The sequence below is a fragment of the Dermacentor andersoni genome, chromosome 11 (assembly GCF_023375885.2).
Source record: "Dermacentor andersoni chromosome 11, qqDerAnde1_hic_scaffold, whole genome shotgun sequence".
Lineage (NCBI taxonomy): Eukaryota > Metazoa > Arthropoda > Arachnida > Ixodida > Ixodidae > Dermacentor > Dermacentor andersoni.
In genome coordinates, this window is record NC_092824.1 from 26736562 (window position 1) to 26756879 (window position 20318).

At 47.2% G+C, this 20318-nt stretch overlaps 1 protein-coding gene across 3 annotated transcripts in view; it reads left to right on the forward strand.

Annotated features, from left to right (window-relative positions):
• The first annotated feature begins 10605 nt into the window (after positions 1–10605).
• The window catches only part of LOC140214272 (uncharacterized), a 35024-nt gene continuing 25311 nt past the window's right edge, over positions 10606–20318 (forward strand). For 2 of the 3 annotated variants that reach the window (XR_011891250.1, XM_072285636.1), the window contains exons 1-3: positions 10606–10688; positions 10755–11110; positions 16172–16537. Coding sequence is in view for 1 of the 3 variants with exons in the window: in XM_072285636.1 (XP_072141737.1) it covers positions 11084–11110; positions 16172–16537 (393 nt within the window). In the remaining 2 variants the exon portion in view is untranslated. The other variant, XR_011891251.1, reaches the window with a different exon arrangement.

Genomic DNA, 20318 nt, shown 5'->3' on the forward strand with positions numbered 1-20318 from the left:
CTGTCAGTGACCGCGGTAGACTCCCGAGGGATTTGTGACGCTGCCCCCCGTCGCGCCACCTCGGAAAAGCTTGTGTGATCTAAGTACGAAAGACGTTTCCTTGCTTCGTGAAATGTAATATTTTCTTTGACCTTTAGTGCAATGATTTCTTTTTCTTTCTTCCATTTAGGGCATGTCCTGGAGTAGGCTGGATGGCTTCCTTCACAGTTCACACAATGTGGAGATGAGTCGCAAGTATCTGATTGATGTTCATTTGAGCTGCATTTCGCGCAAGTTTGCCTTCCTCGGCATGTCTGGGATCCATGTCCATACCTCTGGCACTTAAAGCACCGTCGAGGATTTGGGATGTACGGCCTAACACGTACTTTGATATAGCCTGCATCCAATGTACTAGGCAGTAGACTGGTACCAAAGGTTAATACTATGTGCTTTGTTGGAAGTTGTTCATTGTTCCTGCGGATTAGGATTCTTTCTACTTTGATCACATTTTGGTCCTGCAAACCTTCAAGCAGCTCTTCGTTACTAAGGTCTAAGAAGTCGTCTTCAGAGATTACTCCACGGCTGGTGTTCATGGTTCGATGTGCCGACACAGTGACTGCTACATCGCCAATGCATTTCAAGTCATTAATTTTATCGTGTTGTGTTTTATCCTTCAATTCAAGGAGCAGGTCTCCATTCGACATCTTTGTAGCTTTGTAGCCAGATCCTATAGTGTTTGCGAGGCATTTCGCCACCAAGAAGGGGGAGAATTTACGCACGCTCTTGTTGCCTTCACTGTGGATTACTTGGTACTTAGGGAAGTGTTCTTGATTGTTCTTCAAAAAGAATTGAAACGTTGCATCGGTGCGCCCTCTTTTTAGAGGGCGATCAAGGGAAAGTGGTTTGCTAGAAGCCATATAGAAGTCGAGTTCGGCAGCAGCGCCAACCGCCCACCACCGAGCCCAACATGGGGACGGAGCAAGTCTTACGAGTAGGACAAGCCCTCGCCAGTTGTACGGTGCTACTATAACCCAATCTGGAGTACCCAAGGTTGGCCACCCACACAAGGTTAACCCTCGCTGCCAGGAAAAATTGGAAGTAAAGAGAAGCGAGGAGAAGACAGGAAAGATGGAAAGTGAGAGAAAGACGAAGGTTGGAGGGAGAGAGAGACAGGAAAAGGCAACTACCGATTTCCCCCGGGTGGGTCAGTCCGGGGGTGCCGTCTACGTGAAGCAGAGGCCAAAGAGGTGTGTTGCCTCCGCCGGGGGGCCTTAAAGGTCCGAACACCCGGCATCGGCTCAACCTCCAGGATCCCCCTTTCCCCGGACACGGCTAAGCCGCGCACGGCTACACGCGGGAGGGTCCAACCCTCGTGTGCTCGGGTCCGTGGTGTCGCAACACACCAAACGCCTGCTGACGCAGACGCCCCTGCGGGGGCCTGTATGTGGACGCCCTCGGGCAATGGGAGACTTAGTTCTGGATGAATGACTAGGTTCAATAGCAGGGGCCTAATAGGCGATCCCTGCGGACTGCGAATCCAAGGGCGGGCCGAGATGTCTCCCGTCTTTGTCCGAAGAACTACCGTACGACCGCTGAGAAAAGACTGAAGAAGCTGATACAGGTTCGCCGGGAAACGGTTTGTACGAAGAAAAAACAACACGGCATCATGCCAGACGCTATCGAAGGCGCAAGTGAAATCCAATGAATTAACAGCTCAGGCGCCCTGACGGCCTGAAACGCACTAAGTCGCTACCTGAGGGCGTACAGTGCCAGAGGGGCACTCCGCGCATGAGGAAAACCAAACTGGTTTTCATGAATAAGGTGATGAGAGTTAAGCAAATAATAAAGGCGAGAATTGAGCAGGCGTTCAAGAATTTTACCAGAGAGAATTCATGACCAGCGGACGATAGGCTGATGGAACGTGAGGGGGATGGTTAGGCTTAAGGATAAAAATGTTGAGGCCCGTCTTCCACGTGGAAGGGAAATAGCCCAAGCGAAGCGAAGCGTAGAGTATGCATAAAAAGAAATGAGGGTGGGGATGATGGAGTTGCTGCACAAACATGCCACTTAGCCCATGCAGGCCCAGTGCCACAGGTAGATTTCCCAGAAGCAGCGAGTCTTCTATCTCCGGAAGTGTAAATGGGTGATCGTCTGGTGTCGCCGGATAAGGAGAGCCCGCGAGCGCACGAGTGCGACTGTGAAATTCACTTTCCGCAGCGGGATCGTCCACCGCGACGTGCGTGCACAGCAAGAGCGCAGCGGAAGCCTGAACCGAGATGGTGAGGACGCCATCCGATGTCTCTAGCGGGGGAAGACAGGTGGGGGAGCGCAGCCTGGCTAATGCCGACTGGAAAGGCCGGCCGAAGAGGTTGCGGGATGTAAGGTCCGCGCACATCACGTGGACAGCCGCGCGATGTGCCGCGCGTTCGCGTAGATGGTAGACAGAGGAAAAGAAGAAAAAGCAACAACGAACAAGCTCGAAAGAAAGAGACTAGAAACAAGGCGATGAAAGAAGGAAAGACAAACAAGACTACTGAAAACCACTCGGCGACCTTCCGACAGCCCGCCGCGCAGAAGTCCGCGCGCACCTCCGAGCACCACCGGCAACCGCGAGCGACAGGGGACCGCCATACCGGGGCGAAGAGGCAGGGAAAGCGTGACTATCCATAACCAGTGTGGGCCCGCAAGCGGGATATCCTGCTTTGCAGGATTGGGCAAGCCTGAGACCCCGTAGGGTGCGCGCTCGGCCGTCCCACGCGTCGACACTCACTGCAGCACACGGCTACATCCTCCAAGCGAACGGTGCATCGCTCGCCGAAGTGCGGACCCGCGCATCGCGTGCATACAGCGCATTCAGGCGGCCATCGAACGGGGCAGACGCGCCGGGAGTGGCCTCAGAGGGAGCAGAAGGTGCACGTAGGAGCGTGGAGGTCCTCCCTCACGCTCGCAGACGTCCACCCCACGGCGACACGCCCGTGGCTAATGAGTGTGCGGAACGCCGACGGATCCACCGCGACGACGTGGGAAAAATTCCCCGATCGCTCGCGGAACCATGCCCGCACCTCACAAAGCGAGGGGTCAAGGTGCAAGTCGGTATTACGCACGTTAAGTTGTTCGATTACAGTATTCACAGAAACGTTGGGAGCCACCACCGTGAGTTTACCCTGGGGCTTCCGATGGTTGACCAGACGAACGAATATTGCAATTTTGGTAACGGTGTTATTCTCCATCGCCTGCTGTAGGCGCAGCATAGACGCGAGATCCTGCGATAAGGCCGTGATACCATGGGGTGTTTTACGTAGCGTTAATCTATAAGGTTCGCTTGAACATGATCAATCTGTTTTAAGCAGGCGCAAGACCTCCTGCACCGCAGTGGGTGACCGCACGATCGGTGATAAAAACATAATGTGAGCATGCTCCCGTTTGGTGGCAGGAAAGGCTCTAAACAGCTACAGCAGGAACGAGTACCGGAGCCGACGCAGACCCCATACGGCCGAGGTCAGACGCGGCCGCAGCACCTGGCAGAGAGCATTAGGCAGCGCACCGGTGATTGCGAAGAAGACCATGTGCCACCAACAAAGAAGCGGCGTGCAGAGCGCGCAGGGCCTGAGAGCGAGCGGAAGTCTTGAATGGCTACTGGTAAAACGGGGGTTCAAGGCTCGTTGGCTGGTGACAGGGTGTACGGCTACCGAGCGGACCTGGTCAGAGATCCCGCTCGTGGCTGAGCTCTCCTGGCACCAGCGGCCTGCGGTTATAGCGGCCTGGTACAGTGCTCCCTGTTAGGGAACGGGACGCCTGAGCTACATGCCTGCTCAGCGAGCCCGATGACGGGCGGCCGGATGTCCGGATACCCTGCGGACCTGATCGGAGATCCCGCTCGTGGCTGAGCTGCCCTGGCACCAACGGCCTGCTATAGCAGTCTGGTGCAGTGCTTCCTGCTGGACACCGGGGCCCATGAGCTACCTGCGGACAGAGCCCGACGTTATAGCGGCAGAGGCGTTATGGGTCAGCTAAAGCAGTGGCCTGGTGTTTTGCCGGCCTGCTGTTCCCCTGCTTCCACGTCGCGACAAGGTGTGGCATGATGATGATGGCGTAAGACTTCGCCGTCGCAAGCAACAACACACCAGCTGTCTTCAACTGTCAGACAAGGCAACGACGCACTACGCAACGATAACCGTAATGGTTACCACAACGAGCACACGCACCGGCAGGTCGTGATGCATGAGTGCTAGGCACATCCTTAGATAGACAAACGACTTCCGAATTCTCTAGTAAGCGTGTATGTAAATCATCTGTATCGTGTTAGCGTGTCTGTATAAATAAAGTCTGTGTTGCATGTAAAAAGCGGCCGTCTTCCATGTCGTTATTAAAAGGATCCTGAGCCCAACGGACACAGCAAGTTTGTTTCCATCAAAATCTGTTTCTACTCAACGGCGTCACATCAGTTCTTGTGGCTCTTCTTTCAACCGGTGACGGTGTCATACGGATGAAGAATCCAAAAGCGATTCAGGCGGAATGGCGATCGGCGATGGTCCGATCGGCAATTTCCAGAACATGACTGAGGTCCGCCAGTGTGGCAGGGGAGAGATATCCTCTGCTTTTCCGCAGACCAGTCCTGGGTACAAAGCATTTGAACGTGTTCGCTGTTCGCCGCCTATCCGGTGAGCGCACTTATTCTTCCCCACTTGGCATGTGTGAAAGGGGTTGTCCGCGGCGTCGATATGAACATGACACCGGCAGAGGTATTAGAGATGTTTTCACCGGCGGGTGTAATGTCAGTTTATCGGTGTAGACGTGTGGTCGAGAAAAACAGGATTCTACTGAGTCGGTCATAACCATATTTGCAGGGACACTTCAACCATCAGAGCTTAAGGCGTGGTCTCTAATCTACAAAGAGAATTGAGCCTCTGTCCCCTCCTCCCCTCCAATGGGTAAAGTGCTGGCGTTATGGACACACCATAAAAGGATGCAGATCTTCTTCCAGGTGCCCGATTTAGGGTGAAGGGCACAATTCTAGCGAGTGCAAAAGCAAGGAAGAAAGGTGCTGCCTCTGCAATGACGCGCATGCTGCTAATTGTTCTAATTGCTCAGCAAAGACGCAGGAAATTCAAATCCTGGAAACCGTTGAACGAATACGTTGTTCCCGTAGAGAATCCGTAACTGAAATTCATGCTAGGACACAGGGATACGCCGGTGTCGCAGCCCGCCAGGTGGCAGCAACGCACGTGTCTCTTTCCCTTTCTATTAATGATGCTGTCGGAAGGGCAATGGAAAAAGATATGGAGCACCTAGCTGGAAACCTCTGCGAGTCCTCCACACAAGTTCTAACTAGCTAGATGGCACAGATATTCAGAACACCAACAGCTGTTGGTATAACTTCTCGAACAATAGACTGTCCACGTCCTTCACATTAAGAAGTAAACGCCGATTTCACGTCCCAAGATGTCCAAATTGTAGGCCCATCCATCGATGTCAACCAGAGCCAATGCGCAAGCTTCAATGATAACACACGGGGTGAATTTAAAATGGACTTGGATCCTCGATCGTTAAAACAATGTAGATTCCATTTGTCAAAAAAAAAAGCCACGAGTCTTACACAGTCAAAGACAAAAAAATATCCGTAAGACAGCCTTACAAAGGAAGATTTCTTAAAGGAAAGCATTTGAAGTAAGGCAGTTACTGAGTCCGTACTTTCGCAACCATAGGGCTCCTCAAAATCCATTGGACTTGCCGATCAATTCACTCTGCAGCAACAGATTTATTGTATGTATCATCGAATATTTCCGCGCATATATTGCTTCGCAAGAAACATTGCTTTCTGGACATCATTCTGTTCATGTAAATAACTACCGATCTTTCGAACTCGACCGTCTATTGAAGGGCGGAGGTTTAGCTTTCTTTATCACTAACAGAATTAATCTTAAGGCAAAGATTTCACATAAACTTGTCTCCCGAAAGGGAAATTTTTGCATTTGACATAACCATACCAGGGTGTCTACCTTTCTAGTTAGCAAATTTATCCTTCCCAGCGGGTGTGCAGTACACTCGATGTTTGGATTCGGCAGTGCCTTCATGGTGTAACGACAAAATTCTTGTTCGAGATTTCAACTCCCATCACCACACGCTCTGGGACTTTCGAACTAACCAATGGGGCAAACGCCCCCCCCCCCCCCCCCCCCGCTTGTGTGGACAATAATAGATAATAATCTGTCTTGTCTCAACATCAGAATTATTACATATATTGGCAAACAGTTCCGCTCAGCATTGGATTTAAGTTTCGTAAGTTCGTCCCGCACTAGCTCTTCCTGGACAACCTTGCACTGTGCCACCAACATTGACCACATTCCAGTAATGTTTGAAATTGCTTGCCCGATTATGCCATCAAGCTCCTTGGTACGCGTATTTGAAGATTAAAATAACTTTAAATACGATCTTAAGGTGCATTTGGCCTCCTATTTTGACGAGCGTGAATAAACGAAGGCTATGAAACTTCGTGCTGTAATTAAAAGAAAACATAAAATGGCTGAATTTAGTGTTATATCTGCAAGGACAGCATCTTATTGCCACAGAGAGCTCTCCACATGCCAGTTACGAGCACTCTGGTGAGGCACCTTTCCAAGCGTCTCATCACTAAAACCCATTACTCGTCGCATCGCCATTAGAAGAGCGCCAGCAACGCCTCGCGCATGGCGATACAGCGCGTGTCTCCCGTGCACGCGCTCACGGCAGCGCCCGAGTCTGCCGTCCAATGAGAAGCCATGGCGTGGCTCTCGGCCTTCGGGGCACGTGAAAAGTGCGTTTCTGCGAAGAGACGCGGTTGACTGTGGAATACGCTCCTGGTAACTCTTCTTTTAAAGTGTGTGAATGTGTGTGTGAATGTGAAAGTGTGTGTGTGTGTGGGATACAGACTTCACGCTAGACCACCGGCGCCGACAGGCAGCTTGGAAGCAGCTCTTTTACAACCAGTGCCCAAAAAATTGGTCTGATTATAAATTTTACGCTGCTGTATTTAAACGTTCAGAGGCTCAAGCTAAAGAAGGCTATGATAAGAAACACTACAATTTTCTTTCTAAAACTAAAGACAAAAAATCGTTGTTTAGATATATGAGATAGATATATATAATTCGGCCATTGCCAGTTAATATTGATTATGTCAATCAGCTGTCCCGATGAAATGAGAAAATTTTTTGAACTGAACACGTCATCAATATCCTATAATTTGCAAAAATCAGCCCCAACATCAGTGTTCACTAAAGTTACATTGCCTGAATTACCTCAAGTGATTCGAACCTTACCCTTGTCACCCCCTGGTCCTGATGGGTCCTGATGGAACCGTACACGCGATAAAAATTTTATTCGATCTATCTCATGGAGACCTTCCAAACGTTATAAGTTATTCCTTAAACAAAGCATGGATACCTTACAATTGGAAAGTAGCTAAAGTAGTACCGATACCTAAAAACAAGGAGTAGCTTATAACACAGAAACCATCAGACCTATTTCTCTTACTTCTAATATGGTCCACTCATAGAGAGGGTATTACATTGCAGATTTACTATCTGGATGACGGATAATTTAATATTAAGGGCAAATACAATAGGCTTCAGAGCTAATTGCTCAATATGATGAGCACATGCCGCATCTAACTTGCCCGGAAAAGGAGACAATATTCTGCTTTAGTGAAATTATACATAGCTAAAGCTTAAGACGGCGTTGAGCATACAATTTTACTGGATATTCTGCCGCGTCGTAAGTTACCAAATGATATTATCGCATGGTTGACACAATTTTTGCGATAAAGAGAATTTTATTGCTTCAAGTACGGATGTTCCTCGCCTACATTCAGACAGACTCGCGGTGTCCCCGAAGGAGCAGTCCTGTCCCCTATGTTAATATCATAATGGGCTCCGTCCGCACTTGTCAGGACGTGCATGTTTACGTGTATGCAGATGACATTGCATTCTTTGCGGCTCACAATGACATTAGCACTTTATACAAAAGATTACAAAGATACATCCCCGTCATGGATCCGATTTCAATTTCTATTGCTCATAAGCAAGAACCCGTTCCATAGGTTGAGTCTCTAAACTACTTGGGGATCATATATAATAGAAAACTCAACTGGAGTCCACACGTAGAAACAGTAGCGTGTAAGGCACAACTTGCTTTTGGTATTCTGCGCAGAATGAGTAACCGACAATATGGACTACGTAACGATTCATTGTTAACGATTTATAAAATTTATGTGCGCCCCATATTGGAATATGTGTGTGTCTTGTTCTCAGGCGGCCCTGCTTATAAACTAAAGCCTCTGGTTCTTTTGGAGCGTGAGGCCCTGCGCCTGTGTCTGGGACTCCGAAGGTTGGCGGATATTAATGTTATCTATCGACAAGCGTGCCTTCCAACACTGCCTTGCAGATATTTCGCATCTTAACAATACAAGCACTTCTGAAATTTTACAGCTCTACATTTTACAATTTACAGACGATCTGAATAAACCTTTATTAATGATCCAAATTCATTCTTTCTTGCTCATTGGCTTTGTTTTGATAGTCCACAGATTGTATTTGCACAAAAACAATCAGATAGCCTGAATGTGAACATTTGAGAGGTAATTTTATCAACCGAATCAAATCAATATATTAAGATAGATTTTGAATACATTTTCTCTCCTGACTCTATGTTTTAATCAGTCGCTTTTTTAAAAAAACATGTTGCAAGAGTACCTTGCACACGTCCAAACAAATAACATAATAGCTACGGACGCTTCACTGAACAACGAAAACGCGGGCGTAGGCATTTTCTCGCTTCCCCTTGGCTGGTCATTCTCCTCGAGACTGCCACATGTCTCACCCCTTCTGGAAGGCGAGCTTTTAGCAATGATTGTAGCGCTTCGAAAACTCCCTTCGAACTCTATAACTGCGATTATTATAACAGATTCCCTTTCGGTCGGTACTTTGCTTACAGCTTCATCCCATTCGCCAACTCTAAAGGCGTTTCCGACATTAGTTCCTCTAAAGTTGAATTCACTAAAACAATTATGGGTACCTGGCCACTGTGGCTTACGTTCAAATGAAATGGCAAACTCATTAGCGCGAGCATCCCTGAGTGGACCTACAATGCCGGTTCTTCCAGTAGTGGCAATTAGATATAGAAATTATTGAGTTTATAGAGATGTTAATGAATCAATAATGACATGGACAGAATTTCAGCACCTAAAAATTTCCTGGGAAAATCCAGTAGCGTCCATCAAAACAATCAGAAGTAGTGATCACAAGGTTACGCTGCCCTATCTCTCCATTAAACCTACTATATTTACACATGACTGGTCTGACGCTATCACCTCTATGCCATACTGCCAAGAAACAGAATCACTAGATTGTTAAGAAAAAGACACATACAACTTCCGCTTGCTAAATTAAGGAGAATGTTATCATCACAAATTTTACTGTCTTCGGGTGCGTCAGGTATAGGGGTCAGGCAGCTGGGACGTGTTTGATGCCGTTTATGGTTACATACAATCAACAAAACGAATAATTGTTTTTATTGTTCTCTTGTTTTGTTCATTTTTGTATGTTTCCTTTCCTTTGTTTTTTTTTCATCGAATATGTAACACTTCAAAAGAATAGGTAATCGTTTCAGCACGCAATCCTTGGCCAATATCCCAGTCCATAATATTACGCCATCATCATCACGAAGAACAAATCGGTCGAAATCGAGTCGAATTCCGCTCAGTCATGTTCACCTACATTACTTATATCATTCCCGAAATTTGGTAAATTCCCAGCTACATAAGGTGACTCCGCGACACCCAAGAGACCGAAGATGATGTTCTTTTACCAGAATTCAATGGAGCAAGTGCAGCTTTGGAAAGACGCGCCACTTCGAGTGCAGTGACCGTTCCGCTTTCCTTTAACCACTGCGGTGGCTACGTCTGTCTATGCCCCTGTTGAAAACCTTCTGGTCACGTGCGTCGGGTCAGCTGCCATTCGGTGAGCTTTAAAAAACCCCACGTGGTCGAACTTAACCTGCCCACGTCCCACACAGCATGTCATGGCCACCAGTCTTGCTATGGCATGTTCGGTCTCATATTATCACCTCCATTTTTACGATTTTTCTAGGGAGATGTATATTATATACGGCTGAGATCCTGGCACATTTATTTAGAGTACACATCAGTACGCGAGCAAGTACCGGCAACACTCCATGGTTGCCCCATTTTCGGCTCCCTTTTAAAAAATCATTGTACACCCCTAGTGGAGCACGTTCACTCGGTTAGGGCACAAGTGCAGTAAACGTGCCTCGCAGGGTTGTACGTTAACTATCCAGGTGATAGTTAGACATGTTAGACAGCTACTCCGTCGAATAGCATTTTCTAGCTTTCTCTTTTGCCCGAGCGTGTACGCACGCAATACTACGTTAGCAGGCTGCATGTGGCGTTGCAGCGAACGCCACCGGCGCTCCAATGAACGCGCACCGGAACGCATCAAAGTGCTCCGGCGTTCCACTGAGCGTCGCTCGCTTTGCAAGACTGCTGCGGCGTCCGAGCTCGCTGGTGACGTCACCGCCCGCCAGTATATACAAACGCGTGCGCTGACAAACGCGGAGCTTGGTTTGGGACTTGGACTGTTGTCAGTTGTGCTCTTGGAACTGTGCGTCCTGACACAGTGGCAGCAACGCTAGACGGCAATATTTCTTTCCGATTTCCGGTTGGTTCGTCCGAATTGTATTTTCTACTTGGTTAGAGCATTTTCTTTGTTCCATCTCATGGTCAGGAAATGCCACCGCAGCCGACTTTTCCGCGTGCCTGGGGCACTGACGCCGCAGGGAAACGTGGGTGGCGACGCTGACAGCAACCAGGCTGCTGCTCTACTTTATGGCGGTGGAGATTTACCGCCAGCAGTAGCCGAGGATCCCCCAGGGAGCCCGAGCCCTCTACAGTTGTGGCTGCGCTGTCGTCGCCTACGCCGACCCTGTGGCCGCTACAGCGCTGGCTACGCTACCTGTCTTCGGCCCGTACCGGTACGCGAACGCGCACGGCGCCCTGGCCGCCGTCGTCATAGTGGGGACCGTCGCCGTCCTCACAGCATCGACCTTCGTGAAGATGCAAGTCGATGCGGGCAACGCGACGGTACGTATTCCTGCAGCATGCTCGTGCCCTACATTTGTCGGAAATATTTACTCAACAGTAAAAAAATATTATTATGCCATCTGGAGGAAACAATTCATTCCACGCCGTGAATACAGGGTCATTCTATAAATATTTTAAGAGTTGTTTCTCGTTTTGCAATAGACGGTTGTGTGAGACTGGATACTGAGTTCCTGTAGCTTTCGATAGCATAAACCGATAAAGAACTGAAGAATTACAGTCACATGAGCATCCTTTCAGTATCGAGTATTGTATTCACCAAGGTGTTTCCGATAGAATAAGGGAAAGGATTTAGTTCATTCAACCAAGAGAACACGCTCGCTTCATGAAGGGATATTCTACAATGGCCCAGATGCTTGCCACAAATCAGTTATATGAGAATATATTGGAGTACACTCAGCCCCTGTATATGCCTTTCATTGATTTTCAAAAGGAATTTGATTCATTGGACATATCAGCCATCATGAAGCTCTGCGCAGGAGTACAAGGCACATCCTTGAATATCTTAGGAAATATCTGCAAAGAATCCGCTGCTGCCTTCCTTCTCCAATAGAAAAGTAGAAGATTGCCTACAAGGAATGGGGTCAGGCGAGGAGGCACAATATTACCATCGATATTCACTGCAAGCTTATATAGGTATTGATGCTATTAGACTGGGGTGGCTTAGCAGTGGGGATCAATGTTGAATATCTAGGCAACTTAGCAGATGACATCCAATTATACGGCAAAAAATGGGTATGAAATGAAAACATTTGATTTAGTATTTTAACCGAGGGAGTGCAAGCGTGGGGTGGAAGATGAATATGCAGGAGACAAAGGCAATGTCCAATAGGGTAGCAAGGCAACAAGAATTCATTATCGCGAGTCAGCGTCGAGAGTTTGCACAGGGGAACGTTGATGTAGGACAATTACTCACAGGGAATCCTCACAATGGGACAGATATTTACAGAAGAATAAAATAGGTCTGTTTTGGGGCCTTTGTTATTTTTAGTCTTTATAAATGACATTGTCCACAATCTGGAATGCAGAATGAGGTTATATGCTGATGATTGTGCCATATACAGGAATGTTTAAAATGATTGTGATGTTAGTAGTTTGCAGAATGATCTAAACTCATGTTCGGTGCATTAAGTGCGGCATGTCTTTCCTTTTGAACAGTGCTAAATGTCAGCTTGTGTCATTCACCCATAAACGCTTTCCTGTGAGATCAGTGTATAAATTGGACGGACTATTCCTTGAAAAGGTCCAACACTATACATACCTCGGGGTCTATTTTTCAGAAAAATTAACATAGAGCAGACATATTGAATGCTTAACCTTAACATCATCTCGTATACTAAAGCTTGATAGACGTATTTTTTATAAAGCCCCCCAAATACGCTTGCCAGGTATGAGACCCCCAAAGCTCTAAACTTATAGAAAAGCGTGAACGTGTCCAAAACCGCGCTGGAAGATTTCTTTCTGGTAATTATAACTTCCGTAGAAGTATTACATTAGTTAAAGAAGACCTTGGTTGGAAAACACTAACACACCGCCGATTAACTGCAAAATTAGAACTTCTTTTCTGAATTCATTCTAATCTCCCAGAAAAAAAAATGTGATCACGGCCTGAAAGTTCTTGAAATGCGCTGTCGTACTGATGTCTACCGCAATTCATTCATTCCGCATGCTTCCGCACACGGGAATAGGATTCCCAAGAGCATTGGTGAATGTAAAACGAGTTCAGAAATTTTGTCTTTATTGTCACGCAGTATGCCGTAGTATAATATCATTCCGTTAACTTAATTAACATCATTTGGCTGGCATTGCGCTTCATGCGATAGTGTACCCTTGCCATTTCTGTGTTGCGATTTTGCACGGCAGTTTTGCTCAAGACCGTTTCGCCGTCGAGATGACTCATCGATGTTACGTATTTTGTTACTTTTAACACCTGTGCTTAGCTGTTTCTATTTTTTTGGCACATGTTTATTTTCCTCATTGTCCCCCCCCCCCCACCCCGGCAATAATGCTCTTGTGGTGCTGCAGGTACTTGTATAAATGAAAAAAATAAATGGGTTGGAGGGCACATGGGAGGAATTAACAAATTATGACTGGCAGCTTACCACTCTCATTGAAAAGAAAAATGTAGAATCGTTGCATTATACTGGCGCCAACATATGGGCAGAACAAAGAAGGTCGAGGAAAAGCTAAGCTCCGCAGAGAAAGCGATAAAAGGAAAATTTAAGGCGTAACGGTAAAAGACAGGAAACGAGCGGCGTGGACCACAGAGCAAGAGGGGATAGCCGGTATTTAGTTCACATTTGGAGAAAAAAATGCAGCTCGGCGGGCCACCTGGTTCTCCTAGATAACCGGTGGACCATTAGAGTAACAGAATGGCTGCCATAGGAAGGGAACGGCACTCGATGGAAACATAAAAATATGTTCGGTGATGAAGTGAAGAAATTTGCAGAATCAGCTTGTGCAAGACCAGAGTAATTGGCGGTGGCTGGAAGAGGTCTTCGTCCTGCAGTGGACATAAAATAAGTGGACGCTGATGATGACGATGGCATCGAACTACTTGAGTTTCTCAACGGAGTACTTGGGATCGAAGTTCTTGAGCAGCACCAGGCTAGCACTGACGCTAAGAGTCGGGTACAAGCGGAGCCCAGCACGCAAAATAGAGCCTACACTAAAGAGGTTACGCTGCCGTGTCCCGACACTAAATTCCGACACCCACAAGGATCATTTCGCTGCATTTACTTTGTGTACACAAAGCGGAGAAACCCGAAACAATTGACCACGTTGCGTGCCGACGATTTCACCCGCTAAGAAGGGTGCTCGAGGTCCCTATAAACAAGCTTGGTCTTAGCATGAACCTCCACGTCTTACTTTCGCTGGAAACTTTCACTTTTGGGTGCTGCCACAAGCTTGTTTGAACAGGGATGAAGCACTTTTATTCTTGCTAGCAATCGTGCGGATTTCTGAAATGACGAATTATCGTAAATATTGATTTATATTTTCATTCATTTTAGCAGCAGCACTTTGTCAGTTTTGAAGACCGCAGAAAATTACTCTTCCCGTGGTATTTTATTCTAGCTTTTTCTATTACCCCACGGTGGGTACCTGTCATTTGTGTAGCTTTTTTGTAATTTGGTAATTATATTTATTTACCAACGATACGCCAGACAAACGATGTTTGTGTGTTTATCCTAATAAACGTAGTTTATTCTGCCGCCTCTTGGCGAATGCTGCGTAGTGCGCACGAGCCAGCATTTTGAGAATCCAACAGAGCGGCTATGTGCCAGTAACGTTTAGATACAGCAGTACCTTGGGGTTATTCCACATCATGTTAAAGAAATTTGGTTTTTGTAGATATCTGAACATTGTGGACAAGCCCATAATGAGATGGCATACAGAATGGGAAAGGCAGCCATTTTTGGGCCAGTGGGTTTCTTTATTCCAAGCCTTACTCTGCTGGTGGTAACAAGGTTGCGATCGCGACAAATAGTCCTAGGTGCAAAAAATGAGCTCTTTGCTGCACGGAATTACGTGCATTTAGCGCTCCCCTGGAATGTTCGGTCTTGTCCCTCTCGGCAATGCGAAGTTTCCTTTACGCTATTACGATGTCGTATACCGCAACTAAATCTGCACACGAGTAGGTGTGGGTACGCACTATCAAACCTTCCTGGTCCATGCGGGAAGATAGAATCACTGGAGCGATTCCTCTTATTCTGCCACAAATGCAATTAATGATCTGTCTAGAGCAGCCCATATCGTGTATATGCATTCTCCTCTGAGAGATTAACATGTTATCATTTCGGGCAAGTACCCTTGGTTGAGATTAAAAGGAGGTGTGACAAACAGTACATGAGTACATCATTGCGGCTGGTAGACTCTCATGTTAAGCACATTTACCTCATCATTAACAGTGAATTGCGTAATGTTCATATATACTTCGTCATAATTGGTATGACCAACATTAGTGAAACAGAAACACAAGATAATTTATAGTTACTATTAATTAGATATCAATAGTACTGTTCAAAAAATTTACGGGAAGCAAGAAGTGCGTATTCTGTGTCCACTGAGGACCATGGTCAGCCCTCTCCCCCTCATGGGAACGTCCCAAAATATGAAGGAAAACGCAAAGAAGTAACAATTCAATTTTTCTTGAGTAGCGTGTATTCATGAAATCATTTCTCCCGCAAAGGGGTAAGTGCAACATTGAAAAAACGCGCTTTTTCGACTGCAGTGACCGTTCCGCCTTTCCTTAACCATTGCGGTGGGTACCTCTCTCTGTCCCGCTGCTGAGCACCTGCTGGGCGCGCGTTTCATGTCACCTGCTTTCTGGGAGCTTTAAAGAACTTCGGGTGGTCGAACTTACCCTGGAGAGCTCCCACGGCGTCTCATAGCCACCCGTCTTGCTTTGGCACGTTCCACCTTATATTTTCACATGCTCATTTACGCTTGTTCAAGGGAGGGGTAATTATACCGCTGAAATTCTGGCACGTTTATTTCGAGTAAACATCTGTACGCGAGTAAGTGCCGGCAACACTCTAAGGTTGTCCCATTTTCGGCCCCCTTTTGGAGAATCACTATGAGCCCCTAGCGAATAACGTTCACATAGTTAGGACACAAGTGGCGTAAACAGGCTTCGCAAGGGTGCACGATAACTTTCCAGGTTATATAGTCAGACATGTGATAAGCAGCTACTCCGTCGAATGGGATTTTCTCGCTCTGGGTTTTTCCCCGAGCTTGTCCGCACGCAATACTATGTTAGCACGGTGCTTGTGGCGTTGCATCGAACCCGACCCGTGTTCCTCCAATGAGCGACGTCCGCTTTCCCACCAGGATTCATAAACCAGTGCGCTTACAATAAAAAGGGGGCCTCCTTGGTTTGGGACTTGGGGTATCTTGTCTGTTTTGTTCGTTCAACAGCGCGTGTGCCTCGACACAGTGGCAGCAACGCTAAGCAGCACTGTTACCTAACAATTTCATGTTTGTTCGTCCGAAGTGTATTTTCTACTTAGATGGAACATTTTCTTTGTTCTATCTCATTCTCAGACGATGCCAACCTTCCCAACGCTCTCCGCCTGCATGGGACACTGGGGCTCCTGGCAAGCCTGGGTGGCCATGCTGGCTGCCAGGGGGCTAACCCGGCTGCTGCTGTACTTCTGGGCATCAGAAATATACAGAGAGCAGCAGCCGGGGATACCTCAGACAGCCGAGGCCATCTACGGCTGGTGCTGCGCGTTTGCGGCCTACGGCGATCCGGTGGCGTCGACTGCGCTCGCCTCCTTGCCTACATATGGCCCTTATGAGTACTCGGAGGCCCATGCTTTGCTGGCGGCTGTGGTCATGGTGGTTACGCTGTGCATACTTTCAGCAGCGACCTACCTCAAGGTCATGGCACCCAACAACAATGAGACCGTATGTATTCCTGCAACATGCTTGCGACCTACATTTGTGGCAAATATTTGCTCAATAGTCAAATAATTATATTATGTCACGTGGATGGAAACAATGCATTGCACAACGTTAATACAGGGTCATTCTGTAAACATTTTAAGTGTTGTTACTCGTTTTGCAACAGACGGTTCTGTGATATTGAATACTGACCGAGTTCCCATAGCTTACGACAGCATAAAGCAATAAAAAATTGAGGAATTACAGGCACATGGGCTTGCTTTCGGTATTGAAACAAGATAACTTCCAGCATAATTAGGGAAACACTTGACTTCATTCAACCCCGAGTGCTTAACGAAGGGATATTCTATAATCGACCAGATGCTTGTCATAAATCAGTCAATTAGGAACATTTGAAGTACACTTAATTTGTGTATATGCCTTTCATTCATTAGTTCAAGACACATACTTGGATGTCTTAGGAAATGTCTGCAAAGATTCCGTGGCTGCCTTGGTTCTCCACCAGGAAAGTAGTAGATTATCTTTAAAGAAAGGGATCTGGGAAGGAGGCACAATATTGCCATTGCTATACACTGCATGCTTATATAAGTACTCAAGGTAAAGCGGCGGCTTAGCAGTGAAGATCAATGGCGAATATCTCGACAACCGTAGCTTAACAGATGAAATCGTATTCTTCGGTAACAGTGCGTATGAATTGAAAACATTTCATTTAGTATTTTCATAGAGGCAATGCCAGGGAGGGGTTGAAGAATAATATGCAGGAAGCCAAAGGTAATGTTGAACAGCGAGGCAAGGAAACAACATTGACGCAGGGTCACATTGATGATGTAGGACAATTACTCTCACGGGATCCTGACAATGAGAAGTAAATATACAGAAGATTAAAAATGCGTTGGATGCGTACGGAAGGCAATAAAAAATCCTGACTGGCAGCTTACCACTGTCATTGAAAAGGAAAAAAAATGTAGCATCATTGGATTATACCAGTGTCAACAAATGTGACAGAAAGTTGGACGTTAACGAAGAAGCTCGAGAAAAATCTTAAGCTCCGCACAAAGAGCAATGGACCGAAACATGCAAGGCATAACGTTAAAACAGAGGAAGCGAGTGGCGTGGACCAGAGAGCAAGAGGGGATAGCCGATATTTAGTTGACGTTAGGAGAAATAAAATGGCTGTGGCTTAGCTAAGGTTAAGCCCAGGATGCGAAGCATACTAGAGTAGAAGTACTCCCAGATACACTCGCAACTTCATCCTTTACCTCGGACTCTGTGGGGAGGAACGCTGCTGTTTAGCCGCGTACTGTACACGTCACTTGGCAAGCCGAACTTCTCGTTCTTCGGCCGTTTCCGTGGCTCCTTGTAACTTGCGCTTTGCGGTCTGACGAGCGGCCCTTTCCTTTCCCGCCATCGCGCTATACAACTGGCCTCGACGAGAGCGCGCCGCTCTTTTATACAGCTGTTATGACGCCAGTGCCCTAGCGGGAGGAACGGGAGTTAGGCCGCAGCACCGGCTGTGCGTCCGCAGGCGAGCGCAAGAGTTGAGACCGGCTTGCAGCTGTTGTGACGTCAGTACCCTAGCGGGAGTAGCGAGAGTTAGGCCGCAGTACCATCTGTGCGACCGCAGGCGAGCGCACGAGTTGAGCCTCCGCTTTTGCAGCTGTTATGACGTCATATGGTAGCTACGCGGCCGCGCGCGGCGCAGCAAGGAAGAGCGTGGTTGTGCGGCTAGTATGCTTCGCATAAAAGAATGCAGCTCGGCGGGCCACTTTGTTCTTCTAGATAACCGGTAGACCGGTAAACCGGAAGGCACGTTTATAGTCCGACGTTATCGGCGCGCGGGCGAGAGTCGTCCGCCGTCGGCTATTATCTTCGGAGCATGCGCAGAACGTTCGCCAAGTCGCGCGCCGTCCGCAAAAGCCATCTGCGGACTCGTGTTGGCGCCTTTTCTTTCGCGCGCAATGCATTGTGGTGCGAGAGTTCCGCCGACTCCGACGCGCGAATGGCTCAGGAGCCATATCGGCGCCGGGCCCGTCGGGGCGTGTCGGAAGCCGCCGGTTACGTTGGCTGCGCCGGTGCGCCCGACTATGAGGGGTCGTTTTCGCCGACGTAACGTTGCGTGTGCGCGCGCGGACGTTACGTCGGACTATAAACGGCCCTTTAGAGTTACAGAATGGCTGCCATAGGAAAGGAATGGCACTCTATGCATGCATAAAAATACGTTAGGTCATGAAGTGAAGAAATTTGCAGCTGCATCGCGCAATCAGCTTGTACAAGACTGGAGTAATTGGCGGTTGCTGGAAGAAGTCTTCTTCCTGCAGTGGACATAGAAATAGGCGGAGGCTGATCATGGCGATATCATCGAAGTACTTCAGTTTCTCACAGCGGTGCAGTCACGTTTGAAGATTACTGCAGTAAAAGCCATTCATTTCTTGCAGTTCGCAAACAGACTAGCTGCATGGGTTGTCGGTTTCGCAACTTATCACGCAGCTTGGTAACGACAGACAGGTCATCATCATCATCACCCTAGTTACGCCCACTGCAGGGCAGAGGCCACTCCCATGCTTCTCCAACTATCCCGGTCATGTACTGATCGTGCCCACGTTGTCCCTGCAAACTTCTTAATCTCATCCCCCCACCTAACATTATGCCGTCCCCTGCTACGCTTCCCTTGTCTTGGAATGCAGTCCGCAACCCTTAATGACCATTGCTTATCTTCCCTCCTCATTACACGCCCTGCCCATGCCCATTTTGTTTCTTGATTTCAAAGAAGATTTCTTTAGGTCGCTTTCGTTCCCTCACCCAATCTGCTCTTTGCTTATCGCTTGACGTTACGCCCATCATTCTTTTTTCTATAGCTGGTTAAGTCATCCTCAATTTAAGTAGAACCCTAACTTTAAGGCTCCAGGTACCTGCCCTGTAGGTGAGTACAGGTAAGTCAAAGCCGTTGCACATTTTTCTTTTGAGGGACAATGGCAACCTCTTGTTCATGATCTGAGAAAGCCTGCCAAACGCACCCTAGCCTATTGTTACTCTTCTGAATAATTCAGTCTCATGATCCGCCTCCGCGGTCAATACCTGCCCTAAGTAGATGTATTCCTTTACCGCTTCAAGTGCCTCGCTACCTATCGTAAACTGTTGTTCTCTTCCGAGACTTTTAAACATTATTTTGTTTTCTGCAGAATAATTTTTAGACTCACCCTTCTGCTTTGCCTCTCCAGGTCAGGGAGTTTGCATTGCAATTAATCCCCTGGGTTACTAAGCAAGACAATAACATCAGCGCATTACAAGTTACTAAGGTATTCTCTATTAACTCTTATCCCCAATTCTTCCCAATCAAATTCTCTGAATACCTCCTTTAACACGCTAGATTAGCATTGGAGAGATTATATCTCCCTGCTTGACGCCTTTCTTTATTGGGATATTGTTGCTTTCTCTATGGAGGGTTAAGGTGGCTGTAGAGCCGCTGTTGATACTTTGCAGTATTTTTACATACTGCTCGTCTACACCTTGATTCCGTAATGCCTCCATGACTCCATGCTAAAATCATTGCGAAGTATCTTGTGCTGTTTCGTAAATCCCTGATGGCATCAAGACTTCTATCGGACTGGAAGACCGCTCAAGTTATTGCATTCTTTAAGAAGGGCGACCGCTTACTAATACAAAAATCTCTTCCTTTATATTTAACTTCTGTACTCTGTAAAATGCTGGACCATATCATTCCTATATACATAAATTAGTTTCTTGAACAACACTCCGTAATAGGTAACTTTCAGCATGGTTTTAG